Source organism: Salvelinus fontinalis, chromosome 21, assembly GCF_029448725.1.
Source record: "Salvelinus fontinalis isolate EN_2023a chromosome 21, ASM2944872v1, whole genome shotgun sequence".
Taxonomy (NCBI): Eukaryota; Metazoa; Chordata; class Actinopteri; order Salmoniformes; family Salmonidae; genus Salvelinus; species Salvelinus fontinalis.
This window is the reverse complement of record NC_074685.1, coordinates 31,348,660-31,373,659: the sequence shown is the minus strand read 5'-3', so window position 1 is coordinate 31,373,659 and position 25,000 is coordinate 31,348,660. Positions and strand designations below refer to the sequence as shown.

General features: G+C 44.7%; 1 protein-coding gene across 3 annotated transcripts in view; it reads left to right on the top strand.

Moving 5' to 3' along the window:
- The window catches only part of LOC129818648 (netrin receptor UNC5C-like), a 190,196-nt gene that overhangs the window by 97,510 nt on the left and 67,686 nt on the right, over positions 1-25,000 (top strand). For all 3 annotated transcript variants that reach the window (XM_055874750.1, XM_055874752.1, XM_055874751.1), the window contains exons 3-4: positions 9,797-9,940; positions 23,122-23,225. In XM_055874750.1, the coding sequence (XP_055730725.1) occupies positions 9,797-9,940; positions 23,122-23,225 (248 nt within the window). The remainder of the gene's footprint in view (positions 1-9,796; positions 9,941-23,121; positions 23,226-25,000) is intronic.

Sequence of the window (25,000 nt, the reverse complement as noted above, 5' to 3'; positions counted from 1 at the left end):
AACTCCTCCCTCACCCCTTACCCTCACCCTCACCTCCACCCTCACCCCCACCCCCGCCCCGTCTCTCAAGAACCATGTGGTAGCAGCAGCCGGACACATGGTTCATACACACACCCTGGACAGGACATGTCGAAGATATCAGACCAAGTGTGTGTGTGAGCAAAGCAACCATGCCATTGCTAGCTAACAGGTAGCAATCACACAGCATTTACCCTCTTAAATCGCAGGGCTCAGAGACACACACATCCCTCCACTCACTGGATCACACCTACACATAATCACATCCCTGCACATGCACTCACAGACACTCAATTCAATTCAATTCAATTTGCTTTATTGGCATGACGTAACAATGTACATATTGCCAAAGCTCACTCTCAGTTCCCCCTCTGTCATGTGCATACACATACATACTGCCTTAAAATAAACTGAAACCAGGGTTGAACGTACCTATTCCAAAACACACACGCGTAGAGCTACCGGTGCAGAACAACAAATAGTCCGAGAACTTTTCATTTTGACATAAAAAACCACCCCCTCGTCCACAACGTGGGAGGTGGGAACAGACAACGTACAGGATTGCCAGACAGGGTGAAGTATGGTGGGTGACGCCGCTACGCTGCACTGCTCACCCGGGCCGCCGTGGTTACCACGAAGGCCTGTCTGAAACCACCTGGAAACGTGCTGGAAAAACGGGGTTCTGGTACGGCGCTTCAAGACTCCCAATCGTCTCGGTTCCTGCTTTGCCGTTGGACCCAGGCTCTGTCCCTGGCTATGCCCTGTGCTGTAACTGGTGTGTAACAGACACCGAACGTAAATATCTTTATGCACTGAACTGAAACTGTGCCACCTCAACGCCACACATCCAAAGTCCTTGGGAAATTGGAAGGGCGAGTGGAGCGGGCTAGTGTTAGCTGGAAGCTCCTAGTCACAACCCAGCACCAAGGCGGCAGCTATTACAAGGTTATCATGCACTCGGATTAGGCAGGAGTGCATCCCGGCAGCTGTAGCTGCCACTGAGCAGCCCGCAAGGAACCACTCTGCTCACCCCGAATGTGGAGGAGGCTATAAAAGGTGCCCTAAACAGTCTGCCTAGTGACACCCTGTCCGGCTTAGAAGGAGGAGGAGAAGGAGCCCCTAAAGTTGCGGTCATCCCTACCCTGCTATACGGTGCGAAAATCCTGGACCACATATTGTGTAACAACAAACCCTGTCCGCAGGATGGCCATCCCTGACCCACTGAGATCAGATCTGCAGGTCACGGATCGGCCTGTTCAGCCATCTCCGGACCCACACCACAACCCAGACCCCGTGATACCTGGAGGGAAAACACACTCAGCTGCAAGGAATCTCAAAGGAAGGAAGAGTGTGTGTGTGTGTGTGTGTGTGTGTGTGTGTGTGTGTGTGTGTGTGTGTGTGTGTGTGTGTGTGTGTGTGTGTGTGTGTGTGTGTGTGTGTGTGTGTGTGTGTGGTGTGTGTGGTGTGTGTGGTGTGTGTGTGTGTGTGTGTGTGTGTAGCCCTCCTTCATGTAGAGGTTGAATGGTGAATCGCAGAGTGGAGAGGCTGTTTCTAACTGAAGTCTGCTGCTTCGGGCTCCACAGCCATTACAAACAGCAACCATCGGCTGATTGGCTGTATTCAGCTGCCGATGGGGGAAATTGACTTCTTTCTGTAGCCAACAGGTAGCAATCACACAGCATTTACCCTCTTAAATCGCAGGGCTCAGAGACACACACATCCCTGCACTCACTGGATCACACCTACACATAATCACATCCCTGCACCTGCACTCACAGACACTTTCAGTTCCCCCTCTGTCATGTGCATACACATACATACTGCCTTAAAATAAACTGAAACCAGGGTTGATCATACCTATTCCAAAACACACACGTAGAGCTACTATGTATACCAGTGTAGATATGAAAAAATAAACTGTCATCTAGACATGAGGCTGTATGATTTTGAGCTGTTGTTTTGCATTGACAAAGAAGCTTGTCTGGTAAAAGCATCGACAAGGAAACCAACCCACACACATGCAACCACACACATGCAACCAACACACATGCAACCACACACATGCAACCACACACATGCAACCAACACACATGCAACCAACACACATGCAACCACACACATGCAACCCACACACATGCAACCACACACATGCAACCACACACATGCAACCCACACACATGCAACCCACACACATGCAACCCACACACATGCAACCAAACACACATGCAACCACCCATACATGCAACTACACACATGCAACCCACACACATGCAACCACACACACATGCAACTACACACATGCAACGCGCACACATGCAACCCGCACACATGCAACCCACATACATGCAACCCACACACATGCAACCCACACACATGCAACCACACACATGCAACGCGCACACATGCAACCACACACACATGCAACTACACACATGCAACGCGCACACATGCAACCCGCACACATGCAACCCACATACATGCAACCCACACACATGCAACCACACACATGCAACCACACACATGCAACCACACACATACGACGGAAGGTAGCCTAGTGGTTAGAGCGTAGATCGAATCCCCGAGCTGACAAGGTAAAGATCTGTCGTTCTGCACCTGAAGAAGGCAGTTAACCCACTGTTCCTAGGCCGTCATTGAAAATAAGAATTTGTTCTTAACTGACACACTCATACAACCATACACTGCATTCCCTGCACCAAAGCCCACAGGCTGTGCACATATATTCTCTCGCTCTACAACATGACAGTAGATTAGAGGAGAGAGAGAGAGAGAGAGAGAGGGGGATTGAGAGGGGGTAATGGAGAGAGAGACTGCTAGAGAAAAGGATGGCGAGAGGGACTGAGTTGGAGAGAGCGATGATAGAGAGAGAGAGACGGAGAGAGTTCTGGAAAGAGGGAGAGAGAGCGAAGGCGAGACAAGTGAAGGAGAGAGAGAAGGAAAAACAGGGTGTGTTGTTATTGTCAGTCAGACAGCAGGCTCCAGCCAAAGCCTTTCTATCTCTATCTCAGTGTAGAAATAGAGGCAGCTGGGCTGGGCTGCTGCCTCTCCTTCCTACCCAGACTGAGGAACAGCATCATTAGTGCTGGGCTCCACCATTTCCCTGCTGTAGAAGCCATGCGGCGCTGCCTCACTAGAGGAACACCCACGTTAGAACTGCGCCATTCATCTCACCTCTCAAACGCTGGCAGGGAGTAAACTATACTGTTGTTTTTGTGTCCTTACCAAATCTTTATTTACATCATGCTCGGATTTGAGTTTGATTGATAGATTTAGTTCAGGGTGTTAGGAAAGTATAACATTTTAAATAGGGTTTTTCTGCGACCCGAAGACGAGGATGAAATCTATTTGAATTTCATCTAATAAAAACTATAGCTGCCTACAGATGTACTATCTTAACGCTGCAGCAACAGGAAATGCTCATTTTTATGTGCGTTATAATTAATAGATATTTTTGTAAGGGTTGATACATTTTTTGTTGTTGTTGTCAAGTCTGAAATGTTTAAGTGTAAATTCCAACCTTTAGAAGCTTTTTTTAAACCTTGAATACACTACAAGTTGAGAGACGGGCCCGTGATGATCTCCAGCTCTAGTCTCCAATGAGCTGTAGGCATTGATCTGAACAAATGAGCTCAGAGTTAATTATATGTATGAGCAGAGTAGCTGTGTAAGACACACTGGAGACACACCGCTCACCATCCATCCTGTAAGAGTTATGTCTGGTAGCATCAAACAGGAGTGGTGCTCTTCATTTGGGGCCCCCTCCCAGGGCCCGCTGCTCCAGCAGCCTGCATGATCAATAATAGGAGCTAGCGTTAATGATGGCATTAATAATGAATCATCTCCATCGGTCCATCCAGAGTCCCATGCCAGCTATCGTTTAATGGGACAGATTGGAGAATCATTTTGTGTGATACTAATGGACAGTCAGAGGGTGTGTGGGAGACAGGGTAGCGACATCTCAGGCCACTGATCACTGTAGAGATATCAGTTGGAGTGGCTTGTTTGCGTGGGTTATGTTCCCAGAAGTATATTTCAGCCCTGTGTGTAGTCAGTACAGTAATGATACCATATCACATTTTACAATACATAGTAAATGTGGTTAGTAGTTCTAGCTAAGTAAATGTATGATGTCAGGGTATGAGGTCCCTATGTGATCTCCTAGCTTAACTGTTAATCTCGCCCCCTGATCTCGGTCCCGGCTGATGTCACTAGAAAGATGAGACCTAAAGCTTGCTTTAGTAGTGGTCACAATGATTCACAAAGGAGACAGATAAGCAGCTTCCCGTTTGAATATCACATTATGGTTTGAATATCACATTATGGTTTGAATATCACAAAATCACGCATTTCACAGACCAAAATCAATAGCTGGCATCGTATATATAATGATGAGTGTAAATGATCCTCTTTCTCACCAAATCAAAGTGTATTGGTCGCGTACACAGTTTAGCAGATGTTATAGCGGGTGCAGTGAAATGCTTATGTTACTAGCTCCTAGCAGTGTAGTAAAATGTCAAAAGTACGCTAATAATTAAAAAATGAAGAAACCTTGAAATGTCGGAACGAATCCAATTAACAATCTAAATAGCAGTGTAGCAGTAATCAAAATGCGATCTATATGTGTGTACAACGGATGCATTTACACCAGATATACTAAGAATGATATGTACAACACTAGATATATTAGAATGAGCTAAGTTGAGAATACAGTAAATAAATAAATATGCATTGTGCATAAACAGTGTAACTAAAATGCATTCTACAGTAGTAGAAATATTAGAATGAGCTACGTTGAGAATACAGTATTTAAATATACAGTATTTAAATACATAGATTTTCAGGAATGTAGCTTCCAGACCAGAGCCCAGGATGTAAATGTACTGTATGTGAATGGTGTATGTATAGACAGTATATGGACAGTATATGAATAGAAAAGGTGTGTACAGCAGTAGATATATGATGAGCCTTGACTAGAATACGGTATATACATATGAAGTGGGTAAAACAGTATGTAAACATTAATTAAGCGACCGGTGTTCAATGTCTATGTACATAGTGCAGCATTCATTAAGGTTCAGGGTTGAGTACCGGGTGGTAGCCGGCTATCATATTGACTGGACATGGTGATTGCTGTAAAGACGAGCCCAGTCTGTCAGTCTATTCTGACTCAGCGCTGGCATTCCTGATTGTCTTGACTGGACATGGCGAATTGTCGTAGATATGGGTGTCATCTGTACTGAGTCTTTACTTACTCAGTCTAAATATCAACATATGGATGCTGCCTGTGCTGTGTAGAGACTAAAGCCTTCCTCAGAGGCAGGCAGTACTGGGTTCTTACATACTACTTATTCTGCCACACTTTCCGCCCATGGAGAATACGGGCCCTTTTTATAGTTACCCCTATTGATTTCCACTCTGCTACTCTGTGTGATATTCTCCCAACTTCATGACCCTTGACCCATCTCTCTACATCTATGTACAGTAGCTCTCTCTCTCCCTCTCTCATTCCCACACACACAGAAACTCACAGACGCGGGCACCCACTGGCACATGCACACATTCAAATGCACACGCAAAGGCTCGTACACGCTCCTGTACATACACACACACACACACACACACACACACACACACACACACACACACACACACACACACACACACACACACACACACACACACACACACACACACACACACACACACACACACACACACACACACACACACACACACCTAAAGAGAGGTTCAAGGGCTCACAAACGTGCGTACACACACGCCGTGGTTGCTGTCAGAATGGCGGTAGCTTTGCCTGCCTGTCGGCCCACAGTGTAAATGTTGTATGAGTGCTAAGCTGTTGTGTACAACGTCAGTGTGCTGGGTGTCTGTGTGTCTGTACAAAGAGACTGTGTAAAGCTCCTGAACCTGAAGGAATCAGCCATGTGTTTTCCTCTTCTCTCTCCTGTCTCCTCCTCTTCATTTAGAGGCTACCCGTATGCTCTGGAGAAATAGAGTTGAGAAAACAGAGGTGCACAGCTCAGGAGGATTCTTACAGTAACGGATGGGAGTGTATGGGGAAATAAGGCACCGCAAAACTTCAATTAATAGCCCAGACTTTATCTGCTTAAATCATTGAACACAAAGTTGCTTATCAGAGACAGGCTTCTATTTGAGACAGGCTTCTATTTGAGACAGGCTTCTATTTGAGACAGGCTTCTATTTGAGACAGGCTTCTATTTGAGCCAGGCGTCTATTTCCTTAATGCGCACAGCTTTTGCTCATTTGCGTAGTTCATTGCTTAATTCCAGCATTCACTTCCAGCATTTTTTTATACATTTCTTCATTTCCTGCACTAATGTGTTATCATTCACACACGCTGTCACGTTTCTTTTGCCTTAGTATGTCTTATATATAATAATAAGAATTATTCTCCTGTCTGTACTCCCAAAGTTGTTGACTGTGTTTGTGCTTGCCAGTTAGCTAGCAGTTCTCAGCTGTTAGCAGCCAATGGCTAGCAGTTTCTTACTGGCGATAAAAACGGATGATTGCCATCATGTTTTGAGCCATTACTGAATTAATTCATGTAACAAATCAAACATTAATCCTTTGTAAACAATTAATGGTCATTCATGGTATCCTCGTAAACAAGTAATTTACTCTCAGCGTTTATTTGAAACGCGCATTTATTTGAAACGTGTTAAAAGGGACAGGTGGCTCTTTGAACCTCTGCGTTACATGAAGGTTTTACGGTAGTTATCATATGGGATAAAACCCACCAAACATCTACCTATCAAATGACCCTACCTTACACTCTAGTCTCTAACCGAATTCAGTGGAGAGTGGTGGGGTTGGCTGTTAACCTCAGCTCAACTTGTTTGTTAGGAGAAGAGGGTTTGAAAGGGAGGTGTAGAGGGCACATGAGGTGAGGCCAGAGGGGAGATGAGAGGAGGCAGAGGAGCCGTTTGCATGGTGGATTATAAAGTGACTCTCTGGCTCAGTCTGCCCTCTTTGCCCCCACCTTATCACAACACAGCTCTACTCTCTCTCTCGCTCTATCTCTCTCAATTATAAGGGTTTTATTGGCATGGGAAACATATGTTAACATTTCCAAAGCAAGTGAAGTAGATAATAAACAAAAGTGAAGTAAACAATAAAAATGAACAGTAAACGTTACACCCACAAAAGTTCCAAAAGAATAAAGACATTTCAAATGTCATATGATCTGCAAATAGTTAAAGTACAAAAGGGAAAATAAATTAACATAAATATGGGTTGTATTTACACTGGTGTTTGTTCTTCACTGGTTGCCCTTTTTTTGTGACAACAGGTCAAAAAATTGCTGCTGTGATATGGCACTGTGGTATTTCACCCAGTAGATATGGGAGTTTATCAAAATTTGGTTTGTTTTCGAATTCTTTGTGGGTCTGTGCAATCTGAGGGAAATATGTTTCTCTAATATGGTCATACATTTGGCAGGAGGTTAGGAAGTGCAGCTCAGTTTTCACCTCATTTTGTGGGCAGCGTGCACATAGCCTGTCTAATCTTGAGAGCCAGGTCTGCTTACGGCAGCCTTTCTCAATAGCAAGGCTATGCTCACTGAGTCTGTACATAGTCAAATCTTTCCTCAAGTTTGGGTCAGTCACAGTGGCCAGGTATTCTGCGACTGTGTACTCTCTGTTTTGGGCCAAATAGCATTCTAGTTTGCTCAGTTTTTTTGTACATTCTTTCCAATGTGTCAAGTAATTATCTTTTTGTTTTCTCATGATTTTGTTGGGTCTAATTGTGTTGCTGTCCTGGGGCTCTGTGGGGTTTGTTTGTGTTTGTGAACAGAGCCCCAGGACCAGCTTGCTTAGGGGACTCTTCTCCAGGTTCATCTCTCTGTAGGTGATGGCTTTGTTATGGAAGGTTTGGGAATCGCTTCCTTTTAGATGGTTGTAGAATTGAACAGCTCTTTCTGGATTTTGATCATTAATGGGTATCGGCCTGATTCTGCTCGGCATTTTGGGGGGGTTTACGCTGTACACAGAGGATATTATACACCAAATTAGTCTCCATTTGGTGTTTGTCCCATTTTGTGAATTCGTAGTTGGTGAGCAGACCCTAGACCTCACAACCCTGAAGGGCAATGGGTTCGATCATTTTTAGCCAGATCCTAATTGGTATATCGATTTTTATGTTCCTTTTGATGGCATAGAAGGCCCTTCTTGCCTTGTCTCTCAGATCGTTCACAGCTTTGTGGAAGTTACCTGTGGGGCTGATTGTTTAGGCCGAGGTATGTATAGTTTTTTGTGTGCTCTGGGGCAACAGTGTCTAGATGTAATTTCTATTTGTGGTCCTGGCAACTGGATCTTTTTTGGAATACCATTATTTTTGTCTTACTGAGATTTACTGTCAGAGCCCAGGTCTGACAGAATCTGTGCAGAAGATCTAGGTGCTGCTGTAGGCCCTACTTGGATGGGGACAGAAGCACCAGATCATCAACAAATAGTAGACATTTGACTTCAGATTGTCTCTCTCTCTCTCCCTCTCTCCCTCTCTCTCTCTCTTTGTCTCTCTCTCTCTCTCTGTCTCTCTCCCCAACACTGTGGATCAATAGTTCTGTTAGCTAAAGTTTATACGGCAGACTGTCAACTGCATTGTTTGTTATTTATGGTACATGGCTGTTGCCATAGGACTCCTCTCTATCTGTCTATAGATAGATTGCTGTGTGTATTGAATGTTTGTGCTGCTAACTTTCTCCTGTCAGAGAACTGTCAGATCCTCCACCTCCATACTGTCTAATCCTCTCAGTAATACATTAGAAGATAAAAGGATGAGGGGCTGAGAAACCAAAGAATCATCCATGAATACACAGTGCCAAGCAGCCTGGCACTTCCAGCTATACACACACGCAGGCGCGTACACACACACACACACACACACACACACACACACACACACACACACACACACACACACACACACACACACACACACACACACACACACACACACACACACACACACACACACACACACACAGTACACACAGCATTATCCCAGTAATCTGAGCTGAAGGGGCAGCTGTGCTGTGGGTAGAGGGGTTTGTTTCAGGGCTGATTTGTTTGTTTGGGCCCTGGCACCCAGATGAGCAGTAATCAGAGGAGTTAGCAAACAGGATTGTGTTAGCCATGACGCTGATCAGACTGCTAGGCTTCCTCCCCCCACAGGCCCATGCACAGCCCCGGACCTCAACAACTCAATCCCACTGCACCTCACCACAATATGGGCCAGGCTAACTCCCACAGCAAAGAGCACACAGGGAGACCCATTGCCAAACAGCCGCCAGAAGCAGCCGTCTTGACAGTGGACTGATTTTGAGATGCGATGCAATGGATCATTTAACTGTATTAATATTAAATGGAAGAGCGGTGTTGTGTGGCCTTTTGAATTGGTACATCTGTATCTGTTTTGATCTGGTATTAGTGTCTTCCTCTTCTTTCCTCTCTTTTCCTTTCCCAGGTGTGAAAGGTTAGCATTGACAACCTCTTAATGAAGCTTTAGATTGTGCTGCTGGCACACTCCCCTCTCCCTAAGGCCCATGCTCAGGGAGGACAACATTCATTTCACTTGATTAAGCTATCATTTCCCTCAAATGGCTTTGGCTCCGTGTTCTGAATGTCCCCTCTCTCTACCCAAGGCTAGTGTTGAATCTGCCTCTGCATACTGTAGATCCGGTGTACTGACTCTCTCTCCCTCTCCCCCTCTCACCCCTCCACAGGCTTGGTGGTGCGAGAAGCCAGTATTGAGATCACAAGGCAGCAGGTGGAGGAGCTGTTTGGGCCAGAGGACTTCTGGTGTCAGTGTGTAGCCTGGAGCTCTGCAGGGACCACCAAGAGCCGCAAGGCCCACGTCCGCATCGCCTGTAAGTACCCTTCAACCCTTCACCCATATCCCCTTTGTAAACCCTCAACTCTGTCCCCATACTGGGACCCATTCCTGTCCCCATCCCTTGTCCTGACAGTCAAAGAAGCCACCAGTCACTGAGAGTTCCGATACATTCTCATGTATGTACAAAATAAACAGTTTGACAGGCAGTCAAGAAAGGGCTCTCACAACTAATGGCCCTTAAAACAACCCATAAACTCTAGTCACATTCTGTATAAATTGAGAGAAACAGAGACAGGGAGGGTTGTATACACAAAGTAGAAAGGATAAAATACATGTTTCTGCCAACGTTTCCGTTTATTTGTTGGTGGTCCTCAGAGTCACTTTTCTTATGTTAGTAATTTGACTGGCAAGTATACCAAATATAAACATGTTTTCCAGCAACAACACGCTTATTTCTTCACTCGTGCTTAAATCATTTTAATTTCACCCGGAGGACGTGGCAATCAAAACATGAAGGGAAGTGGAAACTCTAAGGGAGAGAGAGAACTGAGTAGTTGTATGTCTTTCGGTTGTTGAGTGATCACTTTACTTTTTACACATCTTTTTCCCGCATTATCTTCTCTGAGCCACAGGTCTCTAATCTTCAGAACCATATGCATTTCTGACTTCAGTCTATGTTGTGTCCAGTCTTTCTTTTTCCTTAATAGAGTGACAGAGGTCTCTCGTACACCAACCTGGTCTCATAGACTAGACGTAACATAGTAAATGTAAATCCACAACACTCAAATTAGTATATGTTACATTGGGTATGGTTTCATAAGACAGAAGGTTACTTAAGGAAAACGGAAGAGGGAAGGTCGGGGTGGATGGGTAGGCGTATAATGCGAATTTCTATCAACCCAAATGTTGCGTGTTCGAATTTCATCACGGACACCTTTAGAATTTTAGCTAACTAGCAACTTTGCAACTACTTACTTCTTTTGAGCTACTTTACAACTACTTAGCATGTTACTAACCTTTCCCCTAACCCTAACCTTAACTTCTTATGGCAGGGGCAGTATTGAGTAGCTTGGATGAAATGTGCACAGAGGTGCCCAGAGTAAACGGCCTGCTCCTATGTCATAGTTGCTAATATATGCATATTATTATTAGTATTGGATAGAAAACACTCTGAAGTTTCTAAAACTGTTTGAATTATGTCTGTGAGTATAACAAAACTCATATGGCAGGCAAAAACCTGAGAAGTTCCACTTCCTGTTTGTAATTTTTCTGGGCGTGCCAGATTTTCAACCAAGCTCTCATTGAAATTACAGCGAGATATTGATGAGTTTTCACTTCCTATGGCGGTAGATGTCAATAGAACTTTGTCTGATGACTCTAATGTGAAGGGGGGCCGAAGGAGACAGGATTTAGTCACCACTGCCACGAGGTGATCACGCATTGAAGAGGCGCGTTCACGTGAGAGGGAGCTCCGTTCCATCGGTCAACTGAAGTCAATGTAATTCTCCGGTTGGAACGTTATTCAAGATGTATGTTAACAACATTCTAAAGATTGATTCAGTACATCGTTTGACATGTTTCTACTGACTGTAACGGAACGTTTGGACATTTCGTCATGTTATAGTGGTCGCGCTTTGTGACTTTGGTTAGGGCGTTTGGTAAACAATTCCAAAGTAGCTAATTGGACAAAATAACGGACATTATCGAACAAATCAAACATTTATTGTGGACCTGGGATTCCTAGGACTGCATTCTGATGAAGTTCATCAAAGGTAAGGAAACATTTATTATGTATTTTCTGGTTTCTGTTGAGTCCAACATGGCGGTAATTTGGCTATTGTTCTGAGCTCCGTCTCAAATTATTGCATGGTTTATTTTTCCGTAAAGTATTTTTGAAATCTGACACAGCGGTTGCATTAAGGAGAGGTATATCTATAATTCCATGTGTATAACTTGTATTATCATCTACATGTATGATGAGTATTTCTGTTGAAACGATGTGGCTATGCAAAATCACTTGATGTTTTTGCAACTAGTGAATCTAACGCGCCAATGTAAACTTAGATTTTTTGATATAAATATGAACTTAATCAAACAAAACATGCATGTATTGTGTAACATGAAGTCCTATGAGTGTCATCTGATGAAGACAATGAAAGGTTAGTGATTAATTTTATCTCTATTTCTGGTTTTTGTGAAAGCTATCTTTCGCTGGAAAAATGGCTGTGCTTATTGTGGTTTGGTGGTGACCTAACATAATCGTTTGTAGTGCTTTCGCTGAAAAACATATTTGAAATCGGACACTTTGGTGGGATTAACAACAAGATTATCTTTAAAATGATATAAGACACATGAATGTCTGAGGAATTTTAATTATGAGATTTCTGTTGTTTGAATATGGCGCCTTGCACTATCACTGGCTGTTGTCATATCATCCCGGTAGCGGGATTGCATCCATAAAATGTTAACCCTTTAACCTAAATCTTCAACCCTAACCGTAACCCCTAGCCTAGCCAACGTTAGCCACCTAGCTAACGGTAATAACAACAAATTAAAATTTGCAACTTATGATACATATTGCAAATACGTAACATACTGTACGAATTGCAATTCATAACATATCATGTGAATTGTAATTCATAACGAAATGGGCGATGGACATACACAAATTAATACATACTATACTAAATTTAATATATCATACTAAATGTAGGGAGCCAGATTTACATTTACTCTGTTACGATTACACCTGAATCCAGGTTGGGGACACTTAGTGCTGCGATGTCCATTGTGACGGGTGTCCGAGGGCCCGCAACTAAAGCCGTTCTGGGACCCTGTCCGAATAACACACAACTAATTCTCTGAGAAAGAACTGAGCTCGTACCTCTGTTACTACTCATCAGTTAATACTACCTATACAGTCCTACTAAAGTCACAAGCCTGGGCCCATTGCACATAGCTTCACCAAGGCCCATTCAGTTGCTCTCATCTTACCAGCTCTGTCTTCCACCTTACTTTAGCCGTAGGCTACCTGTGTTGGTATGCCAGGCCAGGCCAGCCACTGACTGATGGAGTAGTCTCCTGCAGTCTCTCCACAGAGTTCCCCAGCTGCTCCACCTCTACCTCTACCTCCACCTCCACATCATTAGCTGTTCCACCTCCACCTCTACTTCCACTTTCAGCTCCACCCAGGGGTGGGCTTAGTGATTTGGAGGCCCCAGGCAGAGGCCAGTCTGAGTTTCTACTAAGCTAGCCTCTTCGACAACCAGGCTTCCCTAATACAGGTAAGCCTGGGGAAGTTCACAGCAGAGAAATAGCTAAATAGGTAAATCAGTGACACCTCGCTACACGTCAAACTAATCAAATGCCTTTTTTGGGCGCAGCTCCAATAGTGCTCACTAGAGTAGTGTCGTATGTGCAACAGTGCACCTACTTATATTGAAAAACAGAAAAATACCTAAAATATTTTTTACCATGGAATTACCTGTATACCTTTTATGTGCAAATTCCCTATTCACTTCTATATATTTTTGGGGCCGGTACCGGGTTACTTTCAGACGAGTCCTGTAGAGAAAAATGGAAAACACCAATGTGTTCGTGAGAGTCTCATACTTCCTTAGAGGGGTCATATTCATTTTGTAGGCCAAACCGTTTGGACACTACAGACGTTTTCGTGAGAAGAACCATTTTCGAGACGGTCTGACAAACACTCACTGTACTGTAGCTCTGCCATCTGCAGATGCAGTGGATTGAGCCCATGCAACCAGATATCTCTAGCTTAACCTGTTTGGGCTGCAGGGGCAGTATTGAGTAGCCGGATAAAAGGTGCCCATTTCAAACGGCCACGTACTCAATTCTTGCTCGTACAATATGCATATTATTATTACTATTGGATAGAAAACACTCTCTAGTTTCTAAAACCGTTTGAATTATATCTGTGAGTAAAACAGAACTCATTTTGCAGCAAACTTCCTGACAGGAAGTGGAAAATCTGAAATCGATGCTCTGTTCTAGGGCCTGCCTATAAATTTCCTTGATATATATCAGTATACATGCACTTCATACGTCTTCCACTAGATGTCGATAGGCAGTGAGAGAAGAAATGGAGTGTATAACTTGATCTGGGGTCGAATAAAAGCTCTTTGTATGACGTGTCACCAGTTTCCTGTTTTCTGGAGAGCGCATGAAGGGACCTGGTTTTGCCTTCTGTACAGCTGTCGTTATAGACGACTAATATCTCCGGCTTTGATTTTATTTGATACATGTGACAATATCATGGTAAAGTATGTTTTTTTCAATATAGTTTTATTAGATTATTGAATTTTTTTCGGGACGTTAGGCGTGTTGCTTTGTCTGCGTATGTTCAGGATGGAGAGCTTCGCGCCACTTTGCTAGCTTTCCATGCTAATTGACTGGAGAAGAGGACATTCTAAATCCAAACAACGATTGTTCTGGACAAAGGACCCCTTGTACAACATTCTGATGGAAGATCAGCAAAAGTAGGACCCATTTTATGATGTTATTTCATATATCTGTCGTACATGTGAATTAGTAGTTTGCGGCCAGGTTTTGGGCATGCTCTCGCCATAACGTCAACTGCATATCGTAATGAAGTTATTTTTTAGAATTCTAACACGGAGATTGCATGAAGAACTAGTGTATCTATCATTTCCTATACAACATGTATTTTTTAGTTATGTTTATGAATAGTTATTTGGTCAGAATATGTGAGTGTCAGAAAAATATCCAGACGTTGTGGGAAAAAGATGCTACGTTAGCACAATGTATAACCACTGATTTCAGCTCTAATATGCACATTTTCGAACAAAACATAAGTGTATGTATAACCTGATGTTATAGGACTGTCATCTGATGAAGCTTATCAAGGTTAGTCAAAAATTATATATCTTTTGCTGGTTTGTTACGATCGCTAACTTTTGCTGCTGGGGAATGGCTTGTGTTTCTGGCTATTGTGGTAAGCTAATATAATGCTATATTGTGTTTTCGCTGTAAAACACTTAAGAAATCGGAAATATTGGCTGGAATCACAAGATGCCTGTCTTTCATTTGCTGTACACCATGTATTTTTCAGAAATGTTTTATGATGAGTATTTAGGTATTTGACGTTGGTGTCTGTAATTACTCTGGCTGCTTCGGTGCCATTTCTGACAGTAGCTGTGATGGTAGCTGCAATGTAAAACTGATTTATAGCTCAAAATGCACATTTTTCGAACAAAACAGATTTATTGAATAACATGTTATAAGACTGTCATCTGATGAAGTTGTTTCTTGGTTAGTTTGGTTGGTTCTTGGTTAGTTAGGTTGGTTTTGTGCATGCTACCTGTGCTGTGAAAAATGTCTGTCCTTTTTTGTATTTGGTGGTGAGCTAACATAAATATACGTGGTGTTTTTGCTGTAAAACATTTAAAAAATCGGACATGTTGGCTGGATTCACAAGATGTGTATCTTTCAAATGCTGTATTGGACTTGTTAATGTGTGAAAGTTAAATATTTCTAAAAAATATATTTTGAATTTCGCGCCCTGCATTTGAACTGGCTGTTGTCATATTGTGCCCGGCTTCGGGCTTGCAGCCAGAAGAAGTTAAACAGACAGATTTTGATGGGGATTTTTTTGTATTCATTTATTTATTTTACCTCGAATGGAGCAATTTCATTAATGCCCAGCTCATGAGTTCCCTTGATGATGTGAGGCCTGAGGCAATTGCCTCTTCTGCCTAATGGTAAGTCTGCCAATGCCTCCACCTCCACATAATCAGCCATGATCAGCAGCCTGCCAGGGCTAACCTTTCCCTCAAATCAGAATGGATCCTTCTTCCTCTGCTATCAGAATGGATCCCTCTTGCCCCGCTATTAGATTGCCCTGAATGGATTACTGTAGCTCCTCTCTCTCCTGGGCTTCCTGGCAGACCTCATAGATAGCCACAGTCCCTCTGGAGACTAATGAACACACTGGACTAGTTACCCCCCTTTCCCCCTCCCTCCCCTCCCACAAACAGATTGTTTAATCAGGGGCTAAGTAACACTCAGGGCTGATACATTCAGGTGGTTGTTGGGTGGTGGTGGTGGTGTACAGTGATCAATGTTAACACTGTGTTGCGGGTGGCGTCTTGAAGGCTGTGCACTGTGGACCCGGAGCGTTCTTTTCCCCCCACTGTGATTTGTGGTACGTTCGTGACTGTTTGGGTGTGTGTTATTGTGATTTATTGCAGCCCATGTTTCCCTTCTGCTAAGATGACATGGACTCTCATTGGCCAGTGATTTACCTGACTCCACTTTCCTCTCCATGGTTACTCTAGATACCTGTGACCTGACCTACAGGTCAGGGGATGCCTATAGTTCTTTTTTTCCTATGCAACTTTACTGTGACGTTCTTTACTTGTTGTGACCTCAGAATGACTTGCCACCATTCTTGAGGTATTTCAATACCGTCATTGAACACCATAGAGACGCTGAAATGGGTACACAAGCAAATTAAATGAGTGACTTCTCAGAAAAACCAACAAAAAATGTCCTTCAATTGACCTAGGTAATTAAACCCGTTATACTGAACCTAGAAGCTGAAATTGTATGTGTTTGTGGCGTTGTTATTTTTCACCAAACTAGTAAAGCTCACATTCATCTAATTAAGTTTCACCTTGGTAATTCTCTCCGGTCGCCAGTCCTCTAGTTTACATCTGCATCAGGGTTTATAGGTTTATTAAGTGAGGGAGAGAATGCGTTGAAATAACCCATAACTGTGAGACTTCTGTAATTTCGCATGCCAAGAAGCCAAACACCATGCACTTAGCGTAATGGCAGTCAAATGTGGTGGTAGCTGGGGCCTGTAGGGAGGCCTGGGGAGGCAGAGGTATTTCTGTGGTGTAACAGGGACTGGTGCGACTCCCACAGGAATGTCTACTCAGCCTTATACCCTGCTGCTCAACCAGCTCCACATCGCCTGAGCCTGGGAGAGGAGGAGGAGGAGAACAGAGAGGAAGGAGACACGGTTCAAAAATATCACTCAGGAGCTACTCATTTCACTCTCTGTTTCTCCATTTCTGTCTCTCACACACACTTCTCTCTCGCTCTGATAAAAAACAGCATACTGCCGAAATTCCCCAAAGCTACTGTACATCTGAATACGTTTCCCTCAATCTTATATGCACTATCCAATCTTTTAATTTCATACTTGATCTTTACGGAAATTGCTTTCAATGCAAACTTTCCATTTCAGCATTTTATGACACTGAAATGCAGTATATGCTCCTAAAGACAGACATGAGGTTCAAATGGAACTTCAATTCTCCTAGTATTTGTATTTCAGGGCTATTTGGTCCCTGGTGCCGATACGGCTGTTATGGTGTACAGCAGCGTTTTGGCTAAAGTCTGGTGGTAATGTATTTTATTATGAGAACATCTCAGAGTTAAGTTCTTCTCTTCCAGCAGGGGATGTGGAGCGGTGAGATGATCAATACAATGTTTCAATTCCAGTTGTACTTCTCTCTCTTTTGATAGTCCTCTAACTGAAACCAGCTGAAGTCCAGCTTTGGGAAGAGGCATTTGGACTCGATATCAAATGGGTGGACAGACTATGTACGGACTAGAGAGATAATTAACATTTATATCCTTAAATCCCAGAGCAGGCTAGCTACTGAGTGACTCAGAGAGTTATATTTATGTCATGGAATTGAGACTTCTTCTGTAATAGTTCCCGGAAATGTCTCCCTTACAACATGGAGAATGACTGGAGAGTTGTTAAATGCTCAGCCACCTTAAAATAGTCCCCATTGTCTACATAGTTCTGTATTCAAACTCTGCCAATGGCTGTACTATAGTATTGGCATTTCAGAGGCTTTCTGAGTGAGTCTTCTCTTGGCATTCCTCTCTCCTTCAGGCTGAAGGTATGCCGGCCTGCCAGCCTGCTGCACAACATCACAGCTCTTTAATAGCATTGGTTTGATAGCACTCAAACCAATGCACTCCCTCTCTCTCTTTCTCTCTCTCTCTCCCTCTCTCCCTCCTTCCTTCTCTCTCAGTGTCAGCAGCCGTTTCAAACATGCCAGTGGGGAGCAGTCACATAGTGTGGATGTAGGCATCAAATGCACTCTTTTCCGCTTTGTGGTTTCTAGTTTGCTCAAATTACAATGGTGATGAGGAGACCATTTCTGAACCAGCTGGGAGGAACATTTTGTGGTACTTCCATAAAAGACGTTTCACTATCCATCTGTCGATGCTCACATTTTTTATATCTGCGTGTCAGCAGATCTCCTTTCTTTCAGAATCCAAAAAACAAAATGCTAAAGCCATCTAAAACCATAAATAGTCAATTTACATTCGCACAAGATGTCTGTAACAGCCCTATGTTATGTCCTTCCAGAATCTGTCTACAAAAGTTGGTGGAACCCTTAACTACCCCAACGGGTGGTTTCCTTGGATACTGAGAGGTGCTTAGAGTAGTTCTGACCCAAAGAAATTAGTATAGCTCTCTCTCACGACATCACGACCACATCGACTATCCTTGACTCTCTGTCTATGACTTTCTGAAGGGTAATATTCTGTTGTAAATCTGTCAATTTACAGTCCTTGTTATTTCCAGTACCCACTATGTCTGTCCACCACTAGCTCACTGATTGTCATGGTTCCTCCTGGCACCAGAGGGTGGCAGAGACAGCTCTAGAGACACGGTGCGGCATCTCGTCAGGTTCGAGGGACCCTACCGTACCTGGTGGACTGGGAGGGCTACGGTCCCGAGGAGCGGGCCTGCCCGGGACATCCTGGATCCTGGTATTGTTAGAGACTTCAAACAACTACGTGGTGGTCGTCATGGCTCCGCGGCTGGAGCCGCTCCTAGATGTCCTTGTTAAAAGAGATGTGTTTTCTATGGTCCTTTGGAGAAGCTTAAATTGTTTACCGTGTGCATTCGTTACCTGGGTGAGTTTTCGAGACTTAGTGTTTGTTATTTTTTTCAAGTGTACTGTGATCCTGCGGCTACCGTTTCTCAGTAAAGTATTATGTTTATCCTTAACCACTGATTCCTCGTCTGGTCTCTTCTCTGCACCTGGGTCCAACCTTACCACGTCACAGCAAGCTTTTGCCACAACATGGACCCAGCAGAGATCACCCAGACCCGGAATGTGGTAGCCCACCAAGGAGCACTGTTAGGATGGCAGCAAGTACAGCTCTCCCAAATATCTGGGACCCTTCGGGCACCTGCCAAGTCCCTCCAACCACGGCACACCCCCAACCCAAGAGGAGCCAATGCCCAGGTCTCATCGCCCAGTGCTACAGACGTTGGTGTGGTTCCTCCAGGAACCTGAGATCCCAGCCCCCGAGCGGTATGACAGCCACCCTGGAGGATGCAAGAGGTTCCTCACTCAGTGCTCTCTGGTGTTCGAGCTACAGTCCTCATTCCAAACCGATCGGGCCAGGATCACCTACATCATCTCTCTACTCTCGGGCAAGGCCCTGGCGTGGGCAACAGCGGTGTGGGAACAGCAGCCACCATCTTGCAGATCCATAGTAGCCTTCACTTCTTCAATCACCCGGCCAAGGGGCCAGACCAGTGACTGACTTCGCCATTGAGTTCCACAACCTCGCCGCCGAGAGTGGGTGGAATACAGAGGCACTGGTTACCGCTTTCCACCAGGGTCTGTCTAACACCAAAGATTAACCGGCCACTCGGGAACTGGGAGAGGACCTCGAGTCCCTGATAATAATTAGTATTGACAACCGCATCCGGGAACGGGTGAGACGGCGCCCTTTTGACACGACTCCAGCATTCTGGTTTCCTAAGCCCACCAAGCCCAGCATGGAGTATCCCATGCAGCTGGATCGCACACATCTGAGCCCACAGGAGTGAAGACTGCTGCCTCTACTACGGAGGTCTCGGCCATCTCCGTGCTACCTGCCCAGAGCTGACTGGAAATGCCAGAGCTCGCCAGTACAGGGGGAGGCCCTGATGAGCTGTGTAGTTACCTCCGGGATACCCAGTCACTGTCTGTTACTACCCACAATCCTCCACTGGGACAATCGTCAGCACCAGATTCAAGCCTTTGTGGACTGGGGCCACAGATTATTTCATTGATCAAGACTTCACCAGAGAGTTACAGATCCCCTGCGTGAAATTTACCATCCCGCTGCAGATTCAAGCCCTCAATGGACGCCCATTGGCTCCGGTCAGGTGGAATATCAGACCAAGCCCATTCTACTGCATTCTACTGACTCTTAATTGTCTGTTGATCATTGCTCCCGAGAACCCCCTTATCCTAGGGTACCCCTGGCTAGTGCTACAAAACCCACTATTCTCCTGGTCCATGGGACACCTACTAGACTGGGGTAAGGACTGCCAGACTAAATGTCTAAGACCTCAACCAAGAGCCTCGTCGTGTCCTCCTGCATCCCTTGAAGACCAAGACTTTTCCGCTCTCCCTACCTAATACTTCGACCTCTGTGAGGCCTTCAGTAAGAGGCAGGCCGCCACCCTTCCCGCTCATCGTGCTTACGACTGTGCCATAAAACTCCTACCCGGCACCACACCTCCCCGGGGTTGTCTGTACTCCCTCTCAAACCCCTGAAGCAGCAGTCATGGACAATTACATCCGGGAGTCGCTGGAGGCAGGTTTCATTCATCCCTCTACATCCCCTGCTGATGCAGGCTTCTTCTTCGTAGGTAAGAAGGATGGAGGCCTGCGTCCCTGCATCGATTACAGAGGGCTGAACCAGATTACGATCCAGAATCGTTACCCCCTACCTTGATGTCATCCGCATTGGAGTTGGTCCAAGTGGCCCAATTCTTCACCAAACTGGACCTCTGCAACACTTACAATCTGGTGAGAATCAGGGAGGGAGATGAGTGGAAGATTGCCTTTAATACCCCTAGTGGCCACTATGAGTATTTGGTCATGCCCTTATCGAACTCACCGGAAGTCTTTCAAGCATTGGTCAGTGACACCCTGAGGGATATGTTGAATTCATCTTTGTTTTGCTCAATGACATATTGATCTTCTCCAAGACCCTTCCGGAACACATACTGCACGTCCGCCAAGTCCTGAGACACCTCCTGCAGAGTCAACTATACGTCAAGATAGAGAAGTGTGAGTTCCACGTATCCCAGGTTTCCTTCCTGGGTCACATTATCTCTACTACAGGCATCCATATGGACCCCGTAAAGATTGAGGCGGTCGCCAACGGGCCCCGTTTGTCAATTTTTACAGCCATTTTATACGCAACTACGGTGCAGGGGCAGCGCCTCTCACAGTCCTTACCCGCAAGTCCCATTTTTCCTGGACCCCCGAGGCTGACAGGGAATTCATGGAGGTCAAGGGACATTTCACCTCTGGACCCATCCTTGTTAACCCTGATCCAACTCGTGTCTTTGTGGTGGAGGAGGATGCCTCGTACACCGGAGCAGGGGCGGTCCTTTCACAGCGGAATGAGGATTGAAGCTTGAATTGTTTACAGTGTGCATTCGTTTCCCGAGTGAGTTTTTCAGGCTAAGTGTTTTTTTTTTTTTCAAGTATACTGTGATCCTGCGGCTACTGTTTCTCAGTAAAGTATTATGTGTATCCTTAACCACTAATTCCTTGTCTGGTCTCTTCTCTGCACCTGGGTTCAACCTTACCACGTCACACTGATGGTATGCTCATCTGGCCCTACAGCAGAAATACCTGAATACCATTTAATTTACACTATTCACAAACTGACATAAAGAGAGTTTGATGTATAACTCCATTCACAATACAGAACTATGCTTTTCTTCTCTCTTGGTTTTGCCCTGAGGGCAGCTGAGGGGTTGAAACTCCATAGGAAAGCTCATGGAAACTCTTGACTTCTAGAGACACAGTGTACTTTTAGAGCATATGGGATTTCCAGCTTGGCTTACCTTTCAGCTCTGGGCTTCCTTTGCTTTGTAAGCAGGGCTGGTCCATGCTTGGTTTAACAGTGATAGTCAGAGTTGGCTTCATGTGAACTCCTCCAGCCCATTCTCAGGGATTACACACTGGCAGGGAGTTACTTGTGTGTGTGTGTGTGCGTGAGTGTGTGTGTGTGCGTGCGTGAGTGTGTGTGCTCTTTGACACTATGGGCTAAAAGTTGTGTGTGTCAAAAATAATGTCTCACCGAGCTGCCTGTACATTTAAATTCACACACAGTACTAGACAAAATATTTACAGATTTAAAGAAAAATAAACTCTTCAACATTAACTGAAGCATGTTTTTTTTGCTACAGGAATAATGTTATTCTAGACTATTCATTAAATGTGGTTACTGGGTTTGATTAAATGGGCTCCTGTGTTAGAGAGTTAAAATGATAAGCAGAACAGGGACATTGCAGGCTGTGGAGTTTGGGTGTACGAGTGTGTACTTAATACTCCACTGAGTCTGTTCTCTAGCAATTGTAGTGCTCCCTTCCCTCTGTCCTCCTCTTACACAATCTCCCTCATGCCCAGTCTCTCTCTCTCCCCCTTTCTCTCTCTCCAAATCTCTCTCCCCTCAAGCCCTCTCTCTCTCCCCCTCTCTGTCTCTCCCTCTCTCTCTATGTCTCTCTCCTCTCTCTCTCTCTCCCTCTCTCTTTCTCCAAATCTCTCTCCCCTAGCCCTCTCTTTCTCCCCCTCGCTGCCCCCCCTCTCTCTCTCTCTCCCTCCCTCCCTCCCCTCCCTCCCTCCCCTCCCTCCCTCCCTCTCTCTCTCGCTCTCTCTCCCTTCTCGTCACCATATTATTTCTGCAGCTCCTCTGCCAGACCGTATCCCAGCAGGTGGTGATATATATCTAATGAGCTTTGGGTTCCAGTGTTGCATGACGCCCCCCCCGGTCCCGGTCCTGCCCTACTCCATCAGGCTCACACACTGGAGAACTAGTGGCTTTTTATTAGAGGAGGGAGAGTGATCCCTTTCTCAGCAGCTCTCTGCCATCCACCTCCGATTCTTCAGGCTCTCTGTGCAATGAGAGGACAGAAAGAGAGAAAGTCAAGCTTTATTTCTCACAGAGACCGCTCAATTAGCCCTATGCAGTACTGTATTTGCTAGCTGCGCACTGAGAACGACAGTCTACAACCTTCTTAGTCTTTTTTTAATCAAAAGACATCAGTGATATAATTCAGCATCCCCCCAGCCTCATTATTACATACATCATGTGTAGAACATGAGGGATATGTTACGTTTATTACGATAATGTTACGATAATGTTTATTTATAGTTTGTTGCCATTTTTTTCCTCCAGATCTCAGGAAGACGTTTGACCAGGAGCCTCTGGGAAAGGAAGTGTCTCTAGAACAGGAAGTTCTTCTTCAGTGCCGCCCACCAGAAGGGATCCCTGCTGCTGAGGTAAGGGTTAAAGGTTATGGCTAAAAGCTACAGTGAATTACTGGTATTGTGTCTTCAAATTAATGAAGTAAAGTAAGTAACCTTAGCTGGTTTACAGGCACTCACCAAGTAAACCCTGAACATGGAGAACTTAGTTGTGTCACTGGAGCTACTGTAAGCAGCAGAGCCTAAAGCTGTGGCCCCATAATGTCAGCTACACTGGGACCTCACTTCTTAACCAGGTCTCTACTCCTCCCTAACAGATGGCAACTCCAGCTCCGCTCCTTACTGCTGATCTTAACGTATAGAGCTGGCTCTGCCGCAGCAACACGACAAGCCAATAAGCCGTATAACTCTTACAACAACAAAATGGTTTCCGGCCTCATTGTGTCCCTTTTTTACCCACCTATTCGGTCAGAGGAAATCCTTGGAGTGCACTTCCTGCAGGGAAGATTAGCCAAATCAATTGGCCTGATCTGAGGAGAAGTTTAGTCTCAGAGCTACTTCCTCACCCTGTGTTAGCGATGCTTCCTAATGTGTTATGGCTAACAACATGAACCACATTCCTGGAGGCTTATTTGAATATAACATGTATTAATAGTAGTTGTTAGAATCTTAAGAGGGTGTATCTTTTAAGTGGCCTGGTAGATTTGAGATGAAGTTGTTTCTGTCTCAGATAGGCGTACCTTTCAGGATGCCTTACTTAACTAAATTGGGCAATGGTTGGCATGTCACAACGTGGCTAAGGGAGGGGAAACGTCTAGTTATCTGCAATAAGAGCAGGGCTCCTGAACAGGGCCACTGTGCATTATCCTTCCTCTGTCAAGTAGCACCTCTCCCTACCCATCCATTCCAAAACCTAACAACGTTGTGGTGAATTCAAAGGCCTTCGTTAGAGATTACAGCGACTGAGAGTGAGAGAGAGAGAGAGAGGGAGAGAGTGAGAGAGCGAGAGAGCGAGTTGTTCTAACCTGTTCTAATAACACACTGAAGCCTCAGGACCAGAACATCCAATCAATCAGAATAAAACAAATTACAACACAATCAAAACAAAACTACATTGCTTATTGGGAAACATAAGCACAAAGCAAAATGGAGTGCTGTCTGGCCCTAAATCGACAGTACACCGTGGCTAACTATTTGACCATGGTTACTGAACAAAACCTTAGAAAAACCTTGACAAAGTACAGGCTCAATGAGCACAGCCTTGTCATTGAGAAGGGTAGACACAGGAAAACCTGGCTCCCTGTAGAGGAAAGGCTGTGCAACCACTGCACCACAGCAGAACCTGAGACGGAGTTGCATTTCCTGACAAAATGTAAAAAATAGAAAACAATTAGAGTGTCATTTCCCCAAGGTTTCAAAGACCTCTCTGATGAGAATAGGCTACCCGTCCTGTTAGGGGAGGACACAGAGAGCTGTGGTTTGGCAGCGCACTACATTGCTGCCTGCCATAAGATGAAGGACAGTGTCTGACAGACCAATCAACCTGCACATGTCCTCTACTGTATGTTTATTGTTATTGTTCAATGTATGGTTCTTTTGATCCTTGGTTATTGTTGTTACTGTTATCCCGTTGACAATTTTTATTCTTAGTATCCTAATAATGTAAATATCCAAAGTAAGCTTTGGAAATATGTACACTGTTGCGTCATGCCAATAAAGCAAGTTGAATTGAGAGAGAGAGCCAGAGAGAGAGATATTGAGCCAGAGAGAGAGAGATATTGAGCCAGAGAGAGAGAGATATTGAGCCAGAGAGAGAGAGATATTGAGCCAGAGAGAGAGAGAGATTGAGC